At 35.2% G+C, this 19615-nt stretch overlaps 1 protein-coding gene across 2 annotated transcripts in view; it reads right to left on the reverse strand.

Annotated features, from left to right (window-relative positions):
• LOC106872498 (uncharacterized) overlaps positions 1-16964 on the reverse strand; it is a 54267-nt gene extending 37303 nt beyond the window's left edge. The window contains exon 1 of one of the 2 annotated variants that reach the window (XM_052967729.1): positions 16783-16964. In XM_052967729.1, coding sequence (XP_052823689.1) covers positions 16783-16837 — 55 coding nt within the window. In that variant the 5' untranslated portion in view covers positions 16838-16964. The remainder of the gene's footprint in view (positions 1-16782) is intronic. The other variant, XM_052967728.1, reaches the window with a different exon arrangement.
• Positions 16965-19615: the final 2651 nt, after the last annotated feature.

A 19615-nucleotide genomic window follows, 5' to 3' on the forward strand; every position in this document is an offset into this window, starting at 1 on the left:
TGTAAGCGCCAGTGAAATTTTCAGAAGGAAACATTAAATTTGTCATTTTACATTTGTTATAAAGTATTCTCTCCTAATGTAAAAAAAGAAAAATATCCACCCTCTGAGACCATCTTACTTTTCATTCAGACATAGCATATCTAGAACTACATTATCAAATGTGTTCTTTTAAAAGTGAGTGGCTTCATAGTTGCTTAACTAATTTTTTAAAAATAAAATAAAAATTAAGGAGATAAATTACTCTGAAAAGTTAAAATTAGTTTTAAAATGATTACATAACTGGAGATGACTCAAACTGTGACAACCCATCTGACATATACCAGCATAAGAAGCAAACAGATGATGATGATGATGATGCTGATGATGATGATGCTGATGATGATCATAATGATGATGGAAAAGCAGGGAATGCTGTCATAGAGACTGATCAAAGAATTCCTCAATTGGTATCTCTTTTACAGACTTTCAATGTAAGAGATAAAGTGAGCGGTGCATGACAATTTGTGATATTGGCAAACATTGGTGACACGTAATCAAAGACCACGGTAAGACTTGTAAAGTTTGGAAGAAGAATATTGATCATATATTGATTAGCTACATACTAATTATATATATTTCCTAATAAGTTACATACTAATCAGCTATATTCTACTAGAATAGTTTAACAGTCAACAAAGAGTTATTAGTAATTACAAGAAAGACCTGGAAGAATTGTCATGTAATATTTCAATATTATGATAACCCACCATTACAAATACCAAAATTATTGAAATAATAAAACACTCTAATGTTTCTAATTCAGCGTTACATGGTTATGGCACTGCCATATTATTTCTTGAATTCTACAAATTTATTAGTTTCTGCCTACTTCATTTAGTCCACATTTGACCTTATTAAAATATTTTCTCATTCTGAATCAGTTAGTTTATTAAACTCAGCTAAATTTAGTCGCCTCAATTGTATTTAATTTCATTTACTTGTTAACTGAATTCAGTTTAATTCAATTTGTCTTTCATACACTTTCTCTTTAGACTGCTTTGTTCCATTTGCAATTGTAATGGTTTAATACAATTTCTACCATTCTATCACTGCAGCAACCACTAACAAATCCCATTTGTGCAGCCATGCTTTCCATCAGAACTACATGAAATTATGTAACTTACATTCAATGCAACTATAACAGACTCAATAGTGAGGACTTTGTATAGATTTACATCCAATATTGCTATAGGGACAGTTCACTTTGCTATTGCAGTTTCAACAAGGCTGTTCCAGTTGGCTGCTTGACTTTTCATTTAGTAGAGAGTCAATCTGCACAAGATGTGGTTTCAGACAGTGAAGCAAGTATTTACATACACAGCATCTTTTGTAAAAGTATCTCACACAGAAGAAACAAATTAAAACTTAACAGTTATTTTAAACAAACTTGTAACACTCTTACAAAACATCTCATGGATCAATAAATTGTGAGTCTAAATAAACATAGAAGATCATAGCAGATACAAGAAAGGCGTCAGCATATTGACAAATGAATTTAGTCTAGAAGAGAATTGTGAAAAAGTTTGCTGTTGTAGGCTGAAAAGATACACACACACACACACAAATATAGCCATAATGTTTTTTATATTATTGTTGTTTAGTCCTATGTCAAACTTCATTTAGTAGCTCTATGATCAAACATGCTCCAACAATGAACAACCTGCTTTTGTATATATGCCCTGTAATATAATTAATTTATTATCTGATGGCCATGTTACTCATAACTATGTGGTTCTAAGTTTCATCCAGCATCTTGTAACATAGTCTCGAGATACAAGAGATATGTGAGTGGAATAGATATTAGACTCAGCAGTAAATCAACTAATTGCCTTATCGACATATTAAATAGACTCAACAGTTATTTGATTAAATTTAAGCAAAATTAAATATGAGATTAATTGAAAGATATTTAATTGCAGGATTCATTTGTTCCTGGAACCCCATGAGAAGATTGCAGAGTAGCATGACACAAGTCAATGATATCAAAGTCTTAGCATATATATCAATGATATATGCATTAGACGGTACAAATGTACAGCCAGATAGACTGAGTCAGTGAGATACAAGTTCCTTTGGCAGTGACCCTTGGCCATACTGTTCTCTCTTAACTGTATGCATATTCATACATTTACTAAATAACCAGTTGCATAAAAGATATTTGTACACATACAAAACATTACACAATATATCAATAACTAGAGTGATTATACATTCCATCTGCTTTCTAATTTTGTCACAGGGAAAAGGATTTGCCAATCATAAAATTTTTGTGAACACACAGACCTGTAAAATTAGGGAGTACATCATTTACCAGGATCATTATAGAGTACAAATAATTAATTAATTAATTGCACAATCACAACAAGCTGTAACTTGCACTTTCTTAAACCCTTGATAAGGAAATAACTATGATTATGCTGGCTAAAATGATTTCAAATTTTAAAACTTTTGTTATAATTTACTGTTAAATGTTTATAAATAATATGAAAATAAAAGTAAAACTTCACCAAAATTCACCATTTTTAAAGGCAATTATTTTTTCTTTTGTTAAGAATTTAATTGATTGACCAAAAAAAATTGGTGTAAGAAAGCAATATGCAGCAACTTTTATATTCAAGCACCAATGGAAAATAAATAAAAAATATACATTAACAAGATTTCATCATACCATAGTTTTTGAATAAAAGCAAGTGGCGCTTGCTCTGAGCTCTAATTCTTTCACAGTGAACCTTAGCCTAACTCACTTCAGGTTTGCTACAGCAGATGGCTAGGGGTGGAGTAAGGAGTCATAAGGCTATGGGTTATGTCCTACATAAAAGAATTATATTAGAGCAAAAAAAATGAGTTGAAAGAGTATTTCTTGGTGTGAGTAAACAAGAATGACTGAAATTACAATTCCAAATTTCCTTTATTAAGATATTGTTTTAATTAAATTTAATTAAATTTCTTGTCATTCTTGAATCAGAGAAAAAGGGAAGGAAATAACTATTTTCTTTCAATTGTTCTTTACAGAGTTAAAACATACACATAACAACACACATGCATTGATCCACCTATCTATACATGCAGACATATACACATGTACATACATACATACATGTACAAACTGTCACACCCACACACACACATACACACCCTCAAAAACATGTACTCACTAACCCATCCACACATGCATAGGCCTATCTGTGTGCTCACACATACATGCAGCTATAAAGACACGTAAAACACATGCATATACATACATACATACTTTCATATCCTTGACAAACGTTGGATATATATATTTAATGAAGTGGAGTTGCATATATATATATTTAATGAATCAATGTATTCACACAACATACTTCACAAGACACCAAAACAACCTCTCAACAGCTCCTATTTTCTTTTATTATGAGCACATTGGCTCTACAAAGAAGGGACAATACAAGGACAGACAGCACAACACTGTGGGGTACATAAAACATATAACAAATGAAATTATGAATATAATGATATACTGAAAAATGAAATGTCTTCCTTGCCCCCACACATGCAGATAGTGTCATTCAACTGTTTATGTATCACATATTAACATTACAGTTCATTATTCTTTTTTTGCATCGTTTTTTTTTTGTTTTAAAAGTCATTATTTTGAAATTTTAAATATTTCACTTACTTTCATATTACATATTGTAATTATATCCTCAAATGCCACCAATGGTGGGCATCTCGTATCGAACATGTATTGGCGATATTTCAATTTTTTCACCAAATAGTTCCTTTAACTTTTCACCTCTCTTTCTCTCAAGCAAGACTGCCCTGTCATCCTTGGCACACTCCCTCCCTGATAACTTGACTCTAATTACATTTTTCATTTTTGTAACCTTTCACTCGATCTCTACACTCTTTTTCTAGTTTATCATCGCTCGAATGTGTTTTCCTTTTGGCACCAACTCCTGTTTTCCGTCATTATTCTCTCCTGGTGTTCCTGGTATTGGTGTCTCATCCTTCTCTCTTACTCTTTGTTGTTGCTCTCTCTCTTCTCTCTTCCTTTCCTTTCTCCGCACTTCTTTCCTCCTCCGTAATTTTCTTTTTTTGGTATCTCTGGTCTTTTGCATTGATTCTCCTCTATTCTTTTATTCGTTTCAGTCATTTTGACTGTGGCCATGCTGGAGCACTGCCTTTAGTCGAGCAAATCAACCCTGGGACTTATTCTTTGTAAGCCTAGTACTTATTCTATCGGTCTCTTATGCTGAACTGCTAAGTTACGGGGATGTAAACACACCAGCATCGATATCAAGCGATGTTGGGGGACACACACACATGCATATATATATACGACGGGCTTCTCTCAGTTTCCGTCTACCAAATCCACTCACAAGGCTTTGGTCAGCCCGAGGCTATAGTAGAAGACACTTGCCCAAGGTGCCACACAGTGGGACTGAACCTGGAACCATGTGGTTGGTTAGCAGCTACTTACCACACTCCTGCATCTATATTTTCTTTTGTCTTTTTCTGTGGACTTTTGGGTGGTGAATTAACGTTTTCTTCTTTTCTTCTTTCTTTTCTCAACTGTATACTTTTCTCCTACATTTTCTATCTTTTTGCATACTTGCATTTGTACCTCCGCTCTTTGTTCTTCTTCCTCTTCCTGCTTCTATCAAACTCCCATCTCAATAAATATGCTACTCTTTATAAGAGTTTGGCTAGTCCATTCTTCCAATCCTCCAGGGGTGTCAATGACTCTTGCCACAACATCTCCCCATTTGAGATAGACTTTCGTTGGAAGTTAATATTATTTTTATCTATTTATTTTTCTTACAATTTATTTTTCTTACAATCACATCTCCCTTTTTAAAATTTTCCTCCTAGTTTTTGTTTCTAAATTATTTTTTGCCAAAAACCCACATTTTTGGATACGGAGATTCCGGAAAATTGTCACAAATCAGAATTTTGAAATTTTTTTGCGCCCCCTACCCCAAATTCTTCATTTTACACTTTTTTCCGTAAACCTAAGCCTAAAACCCCAACCCTAACCCTAAGTCGAAAAATTTTTTTCAGAATCGTTATCTCCATATTTTTCCGCATATTTAAAAAGAAAATCGTGAAAAGTTGAAAATGAAGTGGGTGGGGGTGGGGTGTAATTTAAAAATATTGATTTTTGCCAATTTTATTTGTAGATTTGTATTCTCCATCACTGAAAACAGGGTTTTGTATAGAAAAAAAATTAAATTAAAAAAAGGGTGTTTTTTTGAGGGGAGGGACAAAAGGAAGTCTTGCCGTTTTAAATATCGGTGTTTTCTTTCACTTAAAACTTTGAATAATACTTAATTGCTTCATCGAAACAAATCTCACCTGGTTTCTTCGGCAGAATATAGTTACTATATTTTTCATGTTCGGCAGGGGATGACTTTCTTAAAAGTAGTTACACCTTCTTGTCATTCCAATTTTTTCATTCTTCTTTGACGATTTCTTCGTATCTTCTAAAATATGCAGAAAAAGTAGTACCTTCTTCTGGATTATAAATAAATTCTCCAATTGAGTTTGCTATGCTGTCTGACAAGAACAAACCTGGTGTATTATCAGACTTCTTCAACATTACTTTCAGTAACTGCTGGTATTGTTGTTGTTGTTGCTGTTGTAGTTGTTGTTATTGCTGTGGCAACAGTATCGTGCAAGCCATTAAGTCTTACATATTAATGATTTTTTTCTTTGATTTCATACCAAAAAAAGTTTTAACATCTGACATGAGCTTCAAATATCTTGTCGCCACTTTTATATCCTTGACAAATGCTGGATATATATATTTAACAAAGCGGAGGTAAAATCAATGTATTCACACGATGTACTTCATGAGACTCCAAAACGCCTTCTCAATGACTCCTACCAACCTCCCATCTCAACCAATATGCTACTCTTTATAAGCATTCAGCTAGTTCATTCTTCCAATCCCCACAGGAGTGTCAATGACTCTTGCCACAACAGTTACATTCCAACATGTTGTTTGGCCCTTGACAGACTCAGATGTGTGCATTTTGGTAATGTATGTATTTAAAAAAAAAACTGTTATGAGTATATATCATCATCATCATCATCATCATCATCGTTTAACGTCCGCTTTCCATGCTAGCATGGGCTGGACGATTTGACTGAGGCTACACCAGGCTCCACCAGATGGCTACACCAGGCTCCAATCTGATTTGGCAGAGTTTCTACAGCTGGATGCCCTTCCTAACGCCAACCACTCCAAGAGTGTAGTGGGTGCTTTTATGTGCCACTGGCACGAAGGTCAGTCAGGCGGTACTGGCAACAGCCATGCTCAAAATGGTGTATTTTACGTGCCACCTGCACAGGAGCCAGTCCAGTGGCATTGGCAACGATCACGCTCGAATGTCTTTTCATGTGCCACCGGCACAAATGTCAGGAAGACGACGCTGGTAACGATCATGCTCAAATGGTGCTATTTACGTGCCACCAATACGGAAGCCAGACAGCTGCTCTGGCAATGATCACGCTCAAATGGTGCTCTTAGCGCTCCACTGGTACAGGTGCCATCAAAATTTTGCTTTCGCTTGCCCCAACAGGTCTTCACAAGCTGAGTATAGTGTCCCCTGAGGAGACGTTGGCATGGGTGCCAGTCATCGAATTTAGTTCGATTTTGATTTCACATGCCTCAACAGGTCTTTGCAAGCAGAGTTTATATATTTATAAACAAATATGTATGATATAGTTGTGTGCATGCATTTGTTATACATAATAGTTGTTATTGGTGGTGGTGTTGCAGTTAGGGTGAACTAGATGTTAGAGAGAGAAATAGATATAGGTTGAGAGAGAGTGGAGGAGAGAGAACAGTAACATTCATCATGTAATTGCGTGTGCGTTTGTTAAATTATGGAAACCAACAAAAAAATAGGATGTATCAAAAACTGCTAATTATTTATCATATTAGAGTATCGTGTCATCTGTATTTGTGTGCAATAGCTATGGTCATTATAACTATGTCAACAAAGGAAAACATAAACATTATCAGATACAACTGATAAAAAAATATTTTTATATTAATAAAACTAAAATTACTAAAACTACAATCCCTACATTTACCTCTTAGTTTAATAAATTATATTATAAAATATCAACTACATATTCATGAGAAACGTGCTTAATTGAATTTATAGCAAAACACAATGATACTGTTACCTGTGTAGGAAACTTAATATACATCTTTACCATTTAATATTTTTATATCAATATTATATCCACTAAGCATTCTTTAATGCTTTTATTTACAGATGCTAGTGTAATATAGCGTGAAGTATCAACAGATTCAGATTTCAAGTAGTCTTAACATATAATTAATTATTTGTAATAATATTATATCTGATGGTAGCTTTTTGAATACCCATAAACATGCGTGAATACATGAAAAATCAGTTACCTTCCTCATATATAAGCTGAAGTATTAATACTTTGATATTAATATTTAATGTAATATTTAATATTTATATGATTGATATCTGCAAAAAATTTTTTAATTCTTTACAGTTATAGAAGTACTAAACATGAAATGCCAACCAATTCAAAGTCTGTGACAGGAAGAACATCCAGCTGTAGGAAATCTGCATCAACAAACTCCATTTGACCCATGCAAACAGGAAAAAATAGAAGTTAATATGACAATGATCTTAACAAATGGAGAGGTTTGAATATTTGTGTAACTGTGTGGACAATCAACATTCTTTAGGAGTTTAGATCTCAGGGGCATAACTTGTGTCAGTCAGTCATTAGACTGTATCCATACTGGAGCATATGTCTCCATGGATTTTAGTTGGCCGTATCAATGTCATATTTATTTCAGTCTGGTACTGCTTTTACCTCTCTCCATTGAAATGCTAAGTCAGGTCATTTGATATAAAGGGAGACAACTTGACACACTTGCAAACAGACGTTTATAGATACACACATGCATTGGTTACTGCGACGAAGGTTCCAGTTGATCCAATCAACAGAACAGCCAGATCGTGAAATTAACATGCAAGTGGCTGAGCACTCCACAGACACGTGTACCCTTAACATAGTTCTCAGGGAGAGTCAGCATGAGACAAAATGTGATAAGGCCGGCCCTTTGAATTACAAGGTGAAATAAAGTGTTTTGTTCAAGGACACAGCAAGCCCTCAGGATCAAACTCAAGACCTTACAATCATGAGCTGATTACCCCAACCACTAAGCCATTCACCTTCACTACATTGAGACACACACATACATACACATGCATACATAGTGTGGGTTTAGTACCTGTGTGAATTGCAGTTATGAGAAGAAAATATTCAATAGCAAGATCATGCATGTATATATGTGTGTGAATGCATATATGTATGTATGTATGTATGCATGTATGTATGCATATGTATATATATATCATCATCATCATCATTGTCATTGTCGTTTAACGTTCGCTTTCCATGTTGGCATGGGTTGGACGGTTTGATTGAGGACTGGCAAGCCAGAAGGCTGTACCAGGCTCCAGTCTGGTCTGGCAGGGTTTCTACAGCTGGATGCCCTTCCTAATGCCAACCACTCTGAGCGTGTAGTGTGTGCTTTTTATGTGCCACCAGCATGAGGGCTAGTCAGGCAGTACTGGCATCGAACATGCTTGAATGGTGCTTTTTACATGGCACCAGCACGGGTGCCAGTCAGGCAGTACTGGCATCTGCCATGACAATGACTTCACTTGACTCAACAGGTCTTTGCAAGCACAGTTTATTGCCCAATGATTGAAGGGTACTCTTAAATGGCACAGGCCATGGTTATGGTCTCACTTGTCTTGCCGGGTCTTTTCAAGTACAGCATATCTCCAAAGGTCTTGGTCACTTGTCATTGCCTCCATCAGGTCCAACATTTGAAGGTCGTGCTTCACCACCTCATCCTAAATCTTCCTGGATCTACCTCTTCTACAGAGCTGCCCTCATCCATAAGCGACTCATGACCATACCATCGCAGTTGTCTGTCTTGCACACCACATCTGATGCTTCTTATGTCCAACTTTTCTCTCAGGACGCTTACACTGTCATGTATGCACATTGACATTACACTTCCAGCGGAGCTTACTAGCTTCATTACTTGCAAGCTTATGCATGTCCTCAGCAGTCAAAGCCCATGTTTCACTGCTATGTAGCTTGGTTGTTCATACACATGCATCATACAGTCTACCTTTTACTCTGAATGAGAGGCCCTTTGTCACCAGCAGGAGTAGGAGCTCTCTGAACTTTGCCCAGGCTATTCTTATTCTAGCAGCTACACTATCAGAGCACCCACCCCTGCTACTGACTTTGTCACCTAGGTAACAGAAGCTATCAACTACTATATATATATAATTAGGAAGGCAGGCAAATCACAAATCCCATCAGATATATGGCCCTGCTCAATCTGCAGAAAAAGGCTTAGGTGGAAACTCCATAAGATGTACCTGGTGTAAGCTATGGACACATAATGGGTGAGTAATATCAAAGGAATGTTAACTGGGTAGATAGATTTTGTGTATAGCAGATGCACAGGGGGACAATAAACACCAAAGATATACAGAAAACAGATGCCATCACATGCCAGGGGAAAAAAACTAGAAGTAGTTGATAGCTTTCATTACCATTCAAGCATAGTTGATGCCAGTGCTGCCTGACTGGCTCCTGTGCTGGTGGCACATAAAAGGCACCATTCAAGCATAGATGTTGCCAGTGCTGCCTGACTGGCTCTATGCCAGTAGCACGTAAAAAGCACCAACTACACTCTCAGAGTGGTAGGTGTTGGGAAGGGCATCCAGCTGTAGAAACCTTGCCAAACTAGATTGGAGTCTGGTGCAGCCTCCTAGCTTGCCAGTCCTCAGTCAAACCGTCCAACCCATGCCAGCATGGAAAGCAGACGTTAAATGATGATGATGTATGTATGCATGCAGCTAGCTAAGAAGAGAGAGAGAGAGACAGAGGCTTCCAGATAGTTTCCCCTGTAACAAATTCCATTCATAAGCCATTATCTAACCAAAACTATACTAAAAGACTGTAGTCTAAGGCGCTATACAGGGGAATTGAACCCTGAATCCTATGGTTGCAAAACAAAACTTCTTAACTACATAGCTATTGATGCAACTAATTGTTTGGCTTTCGAACAAAGTCACAACAAGATCATGAAACCAACTGGAATTTGTGTTTTCATTGTATATTAAAACCATCACTCTATTTATGGATATACCAAGGCTTGTGGCCATTGATAAGTTACTGTCATAGCTATTGTGGCCATTGATAGGTCACTGTCATGGTATGGTTTATAGTTAGCAGCTTTCTTCAGGTAGACAGTAAAACTGGCATTTTGTTTATAAAGTGGAGGCAAGGGTAGTTGAAATTATTGCATTATAATACATCTCTACTGACCAAGTTCATTAATAACACAGAGTAAAATAGTTTCAGCCTAAAATGGAAACTGGGATAACGAATTTGTTTACCAGAGTCTTCTATTCTACAGCTGTGACACATATTTCACCTAAGTGTGAATTTTAAAAATATAAACATGCATAGCTCTGTGTTAAGAAGTTTTCCACCCAACCACAAGTGTCTGAGTTTAGTCCCACTACATGGCACTTTGGACAAGTGTCTTCACTCTAGCCTGAACTAAAACTTAGTGAGTAGATTTGGTAGGCAGAAACTGAAAGAAGCCTGACATATTTATGTATATATATAAGTGGAAAGAAGGGCAACAATGTTATTTGTCTATCTCCTTAACTCCTTGGAGATTTTAGGCAAAATTATACTAATGTGTCCATCTGTTTTAATTTAATTAAATTCTATGTTGTTGTGCAGCTGATGATTGCTCTGCATTTAAATTGATGTAATGGTTGCATTGTTCAATTAAATGGAGTTGCGTGAAACGATCGTACTGCATTACCTCTGGATATCCTTGTTTCTTATTTTGCTTTTAATCACCTTATTTTGAAATTGTATGGATAATACTATACTAAATTCTGGTGCCTCAATTTAAGTACCATATTCATCTGAATCTAAATTTTTGCTGAACTCATATATATATATATATATATATATATATATATATGCACAGGTGTGGCTGTGTGGTAACAAGTTTGCTTCCTGACCACATGGTCCCAGGTTTAGTCACATTGCATGGCACTTTGAGCAATAAACTTGTGCTGACCATAGCCATGTGAATGGATTTGTGTGTGTGTATGTATATATATACATGTATATGTGTGTATGTGTACCTTTATATCTGTGTTAATCCCCCCACCACCACTTAACAGCCAGTGTTGGCGTGTTTATGACCATCTAACTTAGCGATTTAGCAAAAGAGTCCAATAGAATAGTACCAGGCTTAAAGACATAACTACTGGGGTTGATTCATTTGATTATAATTCTTCAAAGTGATGCCCCTACATGGCCATAGTTTAACAACTGAAATAAGTAAAAGCTAAAACAAAAACACTGGATAAGATTTGCTGGCCACAGCTATTTTGCTGAACACCAAGTCATTATTGGTTGTTATATTTTGGAGGCTTCAGCCTAACAGAGGATGAAGAGCCCTCATCTGCATTGATGTTATTGGCTGAGAAACCCCGCATGAAACTGAATGAGAGGTAGAGATCCTTGTTGTTACAGTGTGGTGAAAAACATTTTATTTACAACCACCTTTAAAAGAACAAAATGAAAAATAGTGCCTGTATTACTTGAAAATAAGAATGGTAAGGGAGCTAGTACAGCTCTTTACCATTTGAGCCAACTCTGCTGCAGAACACTTGACAAATAATCAATATCAAAATGTTGATGGTAGAGACATACATCTAATCATTTAAACAAAAAATGTTGTAGATGGTGATTCTAGTTGTTTGTTGGAACTAATAATCAAACAAAGAGAGTACCACAAGTGCAGAAGAATATTTTGGCAAGCTTATCTTCTGGAGCTTTATTAACGGAACAATTAGTTGAAAGCTAATCAAATTTAAAACTAGACCACTTCTACAATATTCCATATTGGTGTGACTCTAAAATCAATTATTACATGAAAATGAAGTCTAGAATGAAGCACTCTTTAGTAATCAGTATATTAAAAAAAAGAAAAAAATCCATTTGCCTTGAATTTATGGGATCTATAATTCATCATAGTCACAAGATGGTTTATATATAGATATATATGTTTTTTTACATCAATTCAGTGCTTGACCGGAACTTTTTTCAATGACCCTAAAAGGCTCGGTGGGATTTGAACTCAGAATGTACAGGCAGGTGAAATACTAAGCATTTTATCTGGCACAATAACAATTCTGCTAGTTCATTACCTAAATAATAATAAGAGTAATAATCCTTTCTACTATAGCACAAAGCCTGAAATTTTGGGGGAGAGGTTAAGTCAATTACATTGACCCCAGTACTCAACTGGTACTTAATTTATCGACCTCAAAAGGATGAAAGGCAAAGTTGACCTTGGCGGAATTTGAACTCAGAATGTAGCAGCTGACAAAATACTGCTAAGCATTTCATCCAGTGTACTAATTATTCAGTCAGCTCACCACCTTAATAATAATAATAATAATAAAGATAATAATAATTGAGTACAAAAATTATGGAAATATTCGTGGAGACTAACTGAACTCACAATAAAAGTCATTGATAATGTGCAGTGACTTTAGGGTTAAAGTTTGCAAAAAAGTTGAATGTGGAAATGTCATTAAGATGTGTTTCTTGCTTGGCACCATTTTCCTTAATTAAGCAAAATAGACTATTTGTCTCAACCAACTAAAAAGTTCAGATAAATTATACCTAATTAATGGAAAATATATAACATTCATCTCGTGATTGCTGTACATCAGTTTTAAAGTGTCTTCGTGATGTTTCTTATCATAATCATCATTTAATGTCAGTTTTTCATGCTGGTTTGGGTTGAGGATCTGGTGAAGCAGAGGACTGCACCATGTACCAAAGCCTGCTTTGGCATGGTTTCTATAGTTGGATGTCCTTCCTAACACCAAGTACTTCACATAGTGTACTGGGTGCTTTTCACATGGCACTGGTATAAGTAAGGAAAACCAAATAATTCACAAGACAAGACCCTCTCAAATAAGAATGGGAAAAAGTATTGAGGAAGATAGCTTTATGCTCAGTGTTGAGATATTAATCATTTAGCATTTAAACCAGCCATATCCAGCCAAAATATTCTACCTGTTTTATGTCCAAACTAACTAGATCTAGCCTCTGACACCAACCTTACGATATCATTCTCGAAATGAACAGTTACCTCATCAAAATCTCAAAACTACAAGACAATGCTGAATTAATTCAAAACAATGAGAATGAATAAGTATTACATTTGACAGAATAATGTGAATGCTAAAGGGTTAAAGTATGGCAGAGGGACAGGAACAGGTGTCTTGCTGTAGTTGAGATATATGTTTACTCCATCTGGAAATGAGAATAGAGGTGAAGATGTGTCAAGGTGTAGCCTCAAGTTACAGAAAAGTGAATGGGTAGGCAAGTTTGCAAGTCGGTTTCAACTATAAGTATTCAGTTGTTTAATCAACTGCACTATATATTCCTTGCATCAGTATAAAAGTGGTTGAGTATTCCACTGACACATGTGTCCATAATATAATTCTCAAGCAAAATCAATGTGACACAGTACATAAGGCTGGACCTTTGAATTACAAGTACAGTTCATTTGAAGGGCCTCCTCACAGCCTCCATCTGCCCAGTTTCCCTCACAAGCCTTGGGTTAACCCAAGAAATTTTATAAGATGTCAATCAGTGAGATAGAACCCAAAAGCTCATGACTGCAAAGCAAACCATTTAACCACTCAGCTAGAATGTGTTTTCTTTATAAATGTCTGACCTTGTAGCAATATAAAAACAAGAATCAACATTATTATAATTTACTCTATTAGCTTTAAACATTAATATTCTAAAATGTATTTTAATAAAATGTGTTTCTAAAGTGTTTGATTTATTGAAATACATTAATTGATTGTGTTTGATTTGAGTCAATCAGGTATTGATATATTCCAGTGATATTAGCTTTTGATTGTTAGAATAAAAAAAAAATTATTGTAAATGTTAAATAACAAAATATGAATGTCAATAATATTGTTTAGTAGAATATTTTTTTAAATGGTTTAGCAAGAGGAGCATCCATAATACTTTCCAGGATCTCTGTGACTGTTGGGAGGAAGAGCATAAATTTTAAAGATGTTAAATAATATGACATAACTAACGACATAGCTGGAATGTGTCAGGATAACTATTATGGTTCATGAGGGGATGCTGAAAACTTCCTGGTTTTCAGGGTATCACAAAAGGCCTGGTTGTGGGCCCAACCTCCCGAATTCTTTTACAGAGCTTAGAAAAACTGAAGGACTGCTGTAATAAGTGTGTGAATCTGAGAGGAAAATATGTTGAACAAAATCGTAATTAACTGATCCTCCTGTATTTTCTTTTACCCAAAGCCAAAAACTTTTCAGCACCCCCTCACAACTACCAAAACAACCAATATGACGCATAACTATTAGAACATAACTAATGTGACATAACTTATGACATAGCTGTGACATATCAGCTATGATATAACTATCTTGACAATTAATATGACTTTGCTATGATATAACTATTAAGATGCATCTATAATATCATAACTATCATAACACAATAAATATAACATAACTATGAAATACAGCTATGTATATACAGACACAACTACAGAGAAAGGGAATGGGAAAGAGAGTGAAAGGAGTGCTGCATTTCTTTATTACTATTGCTTTTATGAAGGCAGAAAGCACATTAAACCAAATGTTTCATCAATCTTTGCATTTCAAGTACCAATTCCATTAAGGTCATCTGTGCCTTTCATTCTTTTGGAGTTGATAAAATAAGTAACAATTGAGCATTGCAGTTTATGTAATCAACTGCCCTACTCCCTGCAAATTTCAGGCCTTGTGCCTATAGTAGGGATAATTATTATTATCAACATGGCAAAGATGGTGAGCTAGCAGAATCATTAGCAAGCTGGGCATAATGCTTAGTGACATTTCTTTTGATTTTATATCCTGAGTTCAAATTCTGTTGAGGTCAGCTTTACCTTTCGTCTTTCCAGGGTCAATAAAATAAGTACCAGTTGAGCACCAGGGTCAATATTATCAACTAGTAGAAAGGATTATTGTTAAGGTGGCAAGCTAATTAAATCATTAGAGTATTAGAAAAAATGCCTCGTGGTATTTTTTCAAGCTTTTCATACTTTAAATTCAAATTCATCCCTCAAAAAATACTGGTCTTGTGCTTAAATTTAGAAAGAATTATTATTACTTAAAGCTAGAACAAACTTGTATCCGTAGTTTAGCAATGGTAATAGAAAAACACAAAATTTTAAACAGAAAATAATAGGCCTGCTTTATTTATGCATGTGTGGATGTGCGAAAATGTGTCTTTCTAAATATCCATCTCAAATTCCTTCTTGGCTGGGATTAGTCTCTTGTTAGTTGTTGTTGTTGCTGCTTAGCCCTAGGACAGCTCTGATCAAGTAACCCTATGATCAAAGGTATTTCACCCTTGACGATTCTATCTTTATTTTTCAGGTTTTATTTAAGTAAATTTCCTTTTCAATATTACATTGGATTTTTTGTGGCAAGCTGACAAAGTCATTAGCACACTGGGCAAAATGCTTAGTGGTATTTCATCCATCTTTACATTTTGTTGAGGTTGACTTTGCTTTTGTCCTTTTGAGTTCAATAATATAAGTACCGGTTGAGCACTGGAGTCACTGTAATCAACTTAACCCTTGCTCCAAACTTGCTGACCTTGTACCAAAATTTAAAACCAATATTACTATAGATTTTAACAATGAAATTCTTGTAATGATGGGGAATGTAGCTGCTACTTCTTGCATATTGGGCGACAACAGTACAGATACCCATACACTCTTCTATCTTAAAAAGACAATGTAATCTTAGATTCACTCAATGGCAAAACAGTTTTTGGCTAAAGTTTCTCTAATCAAAAACTGGGAACTAAATATCAACAACAAACTAATAACACTTAAAAGACCCAAGAATGACTGAGAGCATCTCTCTGTGATCTAAGTATTTATTCCCTACAGCACAGTGGACTTGCATATCTTTGGAGAACAACTGGATATTCCCAGAGAAAGCACGCATATTCTTTAGACAATCTATTTCTGCTATTTAACCATTAATTAAACTATTATAAGTAATTACAGATATGTAGTTGATAATCATAATCATTTCATTTGTCAAACTAAAAGATCAATGCTTTAAAAAAATGCATATAATTGTTTAAATCGGTGTGTCCATCCTTCTACATATTTTATCAATATATAAGAACATGTAACATACAGCTAGCCTAATGAGATTTTAACTCTAAAATAAGAATGAATGAATGTCATTGCAAAATCTGTATGTATGTATGTATGTATGTATGTATGTATGCATATGTATATACATATGTGTGTGTGTCTGCATACGTATGTATATATTTTTATATATATATTTATGCATGCATGAATATATATGCATGTATGTATGTATGTGTGTATACATATATATACACATGTGTGTATATAAATATATATACATATATATATATATATATATATATATATATATATATATACATATACATATACATATATGTATGTATATACATATATATGAATGCATGTATGTACATATGTATGTATCTATGGATAAGGTTATTTCTTTTACTTACCTGCACCAGTAACAGCTAAAGTTAAAACCAAACATGTAATAATTCTGTCAAGCATTGTCAGCCGTAATTCAAGTTCCACTGTCTTTCCAGTTTGACTTTAGTTTTGCTTATCTTCAGTTTATGTTTGCACAACGAAACTTGTACTTAACACAACCAAAACAACTCAACCTATCCTATTATTTCCATAATTATCATTCCACAACAAGCCCAATTTTCTCCCTACGACATCCACCAACAGGAAATTTGAATCACTTTCTGAAGTAGTCACTATCATAGATCTTTGTTGACAGAAGGTTCAAACAATATAATATCCTCAACTTGAACATTTAATCGCTCTGGTGTGTCTGCAATAAAATAATATTCTAACAAATGCAGACAAACAAACATTAAAATAATGGTGTTGGAAGAGTAACAAGCAATGATAAAACTTCAGTATATTCCTTCTTGACAATGAAGGATATCCCTATGTAGTGGACTGACCTGCTAAAAATAGTAGACAAATCTCCTTCACGTCTTTAAAAAGTTGTGTGGTAAGAAGTTTGCTTCCCAACCACATGGTTCCAAGTTCAGTCTTACTGTGTGGTACCTTGGGCAAGGGTCTTCTACTGTAGCCTTGAGATGACCAAAGACTTGTGAGTGGATTTGGTAGAAGGAAACTGAAAGAAGCCCATTGCATGTGTGTTTGTGTGTGTGTGTGCGTGCGTATGTGTGTGTGTGTGTGTGTGAGTACATATGTGTCCTTGTGTATGTGTTTGTCTCCCACCACTGCTTGACAACCAGTGTTGGTGTGTTTATGTCCCCATAACTTAACAGTTCGGCGAGAGTGACCAATAGAATAAGTACTATGCTTTAAAAAAAGGAAGTACTGGGGTCAATTCATTTAGCTAAGAATTCTTCAGGGAAATGCCCCAGTCTAATGACTGAAACAAGTAAAAAGTAAAAAATATCAAGCTAACTGAATTCATAGTTGTGGCCAATGCTGATGTGACATAGCTGGCACCCATGCCGGTGGCAGATTAGAACCACCCATTACACTCTTGGAGTGGTTGGCATTAGGAAGGGCATTCAACCATAGAAACCATACCAAATCAGACTGGAACCTGGTGCAGCTCTCTGGCTTACCAATCAGACCATCTAACTCATGTCAGCATGGAAAGCATACATTAAATGATGATGAAGAAGATGATGATGATGATGCAGCTAAAATAAATAAATAAATAAAATGGAATGGTCACAGGTATGGAATTGACAAAATTATTAAAGCATCAGGCAGAGTGGCTGTAGTTTTTACTTACAATCTTTTACATTCTGAGCTCAAATCTCACTGAGGGCAGCTTTGCTTTCTATCCTTCTAGAGGTCAATTAAAGTAAAGAATTAGTCAAATACTGGAGTAGATTATACCAATAACATATTGTAGATATGGAGAGAATTATAATAGAAGAGCCTGAAATGCTGTTGATCACAGATTTTTTTCTGGATCAGAGCTCACTTAGGTCTAAACAACAATAAGAAATTCTTTTTAATAAATTAATATATTCTACTGGCTATATACTTTTTTTTACTTTGTTTTCATATTCTACACTTATATATTTCTAGCAGAAATACCAGGCGTTGCCCGTGTTACATGCAATTGAAGAATTAGACTTTTCTGTTATATTTTCTCTAATGAACTGGAATTTCATCAAAATTTCAGATGAGGGTTCTTTCCCTCATTACACACCCTAAAAAAATATCTAATCATGACACATGTATCCCATACTACTGATCTTTATGCGCAAATTCCAAAATTCCAGTCTTATGGAACCTGTTAAAAGGATTTTGCTCCTGAAAAATGAAGATCATGGAGCTCTGAAATGTGGGAGTTAAGGCCCCTATTGGAGGTGGGTGTCTTAATGTCAACCAGAGATGTTGAATTGTTGAGAATCTTTTTAACTTGGGTCTTATATCTATTGTTTGAATTTCTTTGAAATAGGAAATATATGTATGTTCACTGGGTTTGTAAAAGAGAGCAAAGCTACAGGAAACCAAAAGACGAATGATCACAATAAGCAGTCAGCTACCCTACCCTAGTTGTAACCACTCCCCAATGTAGAATTCCTCACCATACAGGTGAGAGGCACAGCCATAAGATGAAGGGCGTGACCTGACTCAAACATTAACAACTGTGTGACATGAGGGCTAAGAGGAAATGAAAGTGTCGCCTCTGGAGTTTGCAAATGACCACTATACTGAAAGGTAACTGGACAGAATAAATTTACAATCTATAAATGTCTTTGAATAACCAGTCACTCATCTGGGAAGGCCTTGGAATCAATGTTACCATCTGGGGACTATGTTTGACCCAGTTATAATAAAAAGACTCAAAGGAGGTCTGCAACCAAATAACTTTACTGAACACTTTGCAACTGAATCAGTGGAGGCAAAGATGCCTCTCATTTACTTGACAATTTATACTCCACATTGCAGAAATCACAATGTAAGTATATCTCAAAGCCAACTCTTACACTGTTGTACCATTGAATTACAAATAATGCTCATCTTTTATGCTTGGGTGACCCTACAGCTTCCAAGAGTACAACTAAATTCATCTTTGCTTAGATAAAATGACTAAATTGTGGGTGTTAAGTCCCCATGAAGATGAAATTTTAGACATATTACTTCATTCATGTCTAATATCTATGGTTAAAATTTCATCAACAGCAAAAATATATAAATTTTCATTGGGGTTATGGCCCTTATGCATAGAATATAATTTCCAAATTTCATAAAGATCCATTTAGTACTTTTGACATAGTTTTGGATAATAAAATATGACTAAAATTTGAGAGTTAA

Source organism: Octopus bimaculoides, chromosome 5 (genome assembly GCF_001194135.2).
Source record: "Octopus bimaculoides isolate UCB-OBI-ISO-001 chromosome 5, ASM119413v2, whole genome shotgun sequence".
NCBI classification, from domain to species: Eukaryota; Metazoa; Mollusca; class Cephalopoda; order Octopoda; family Octopodidae; genus Octopus; species Octopus bimaculoides.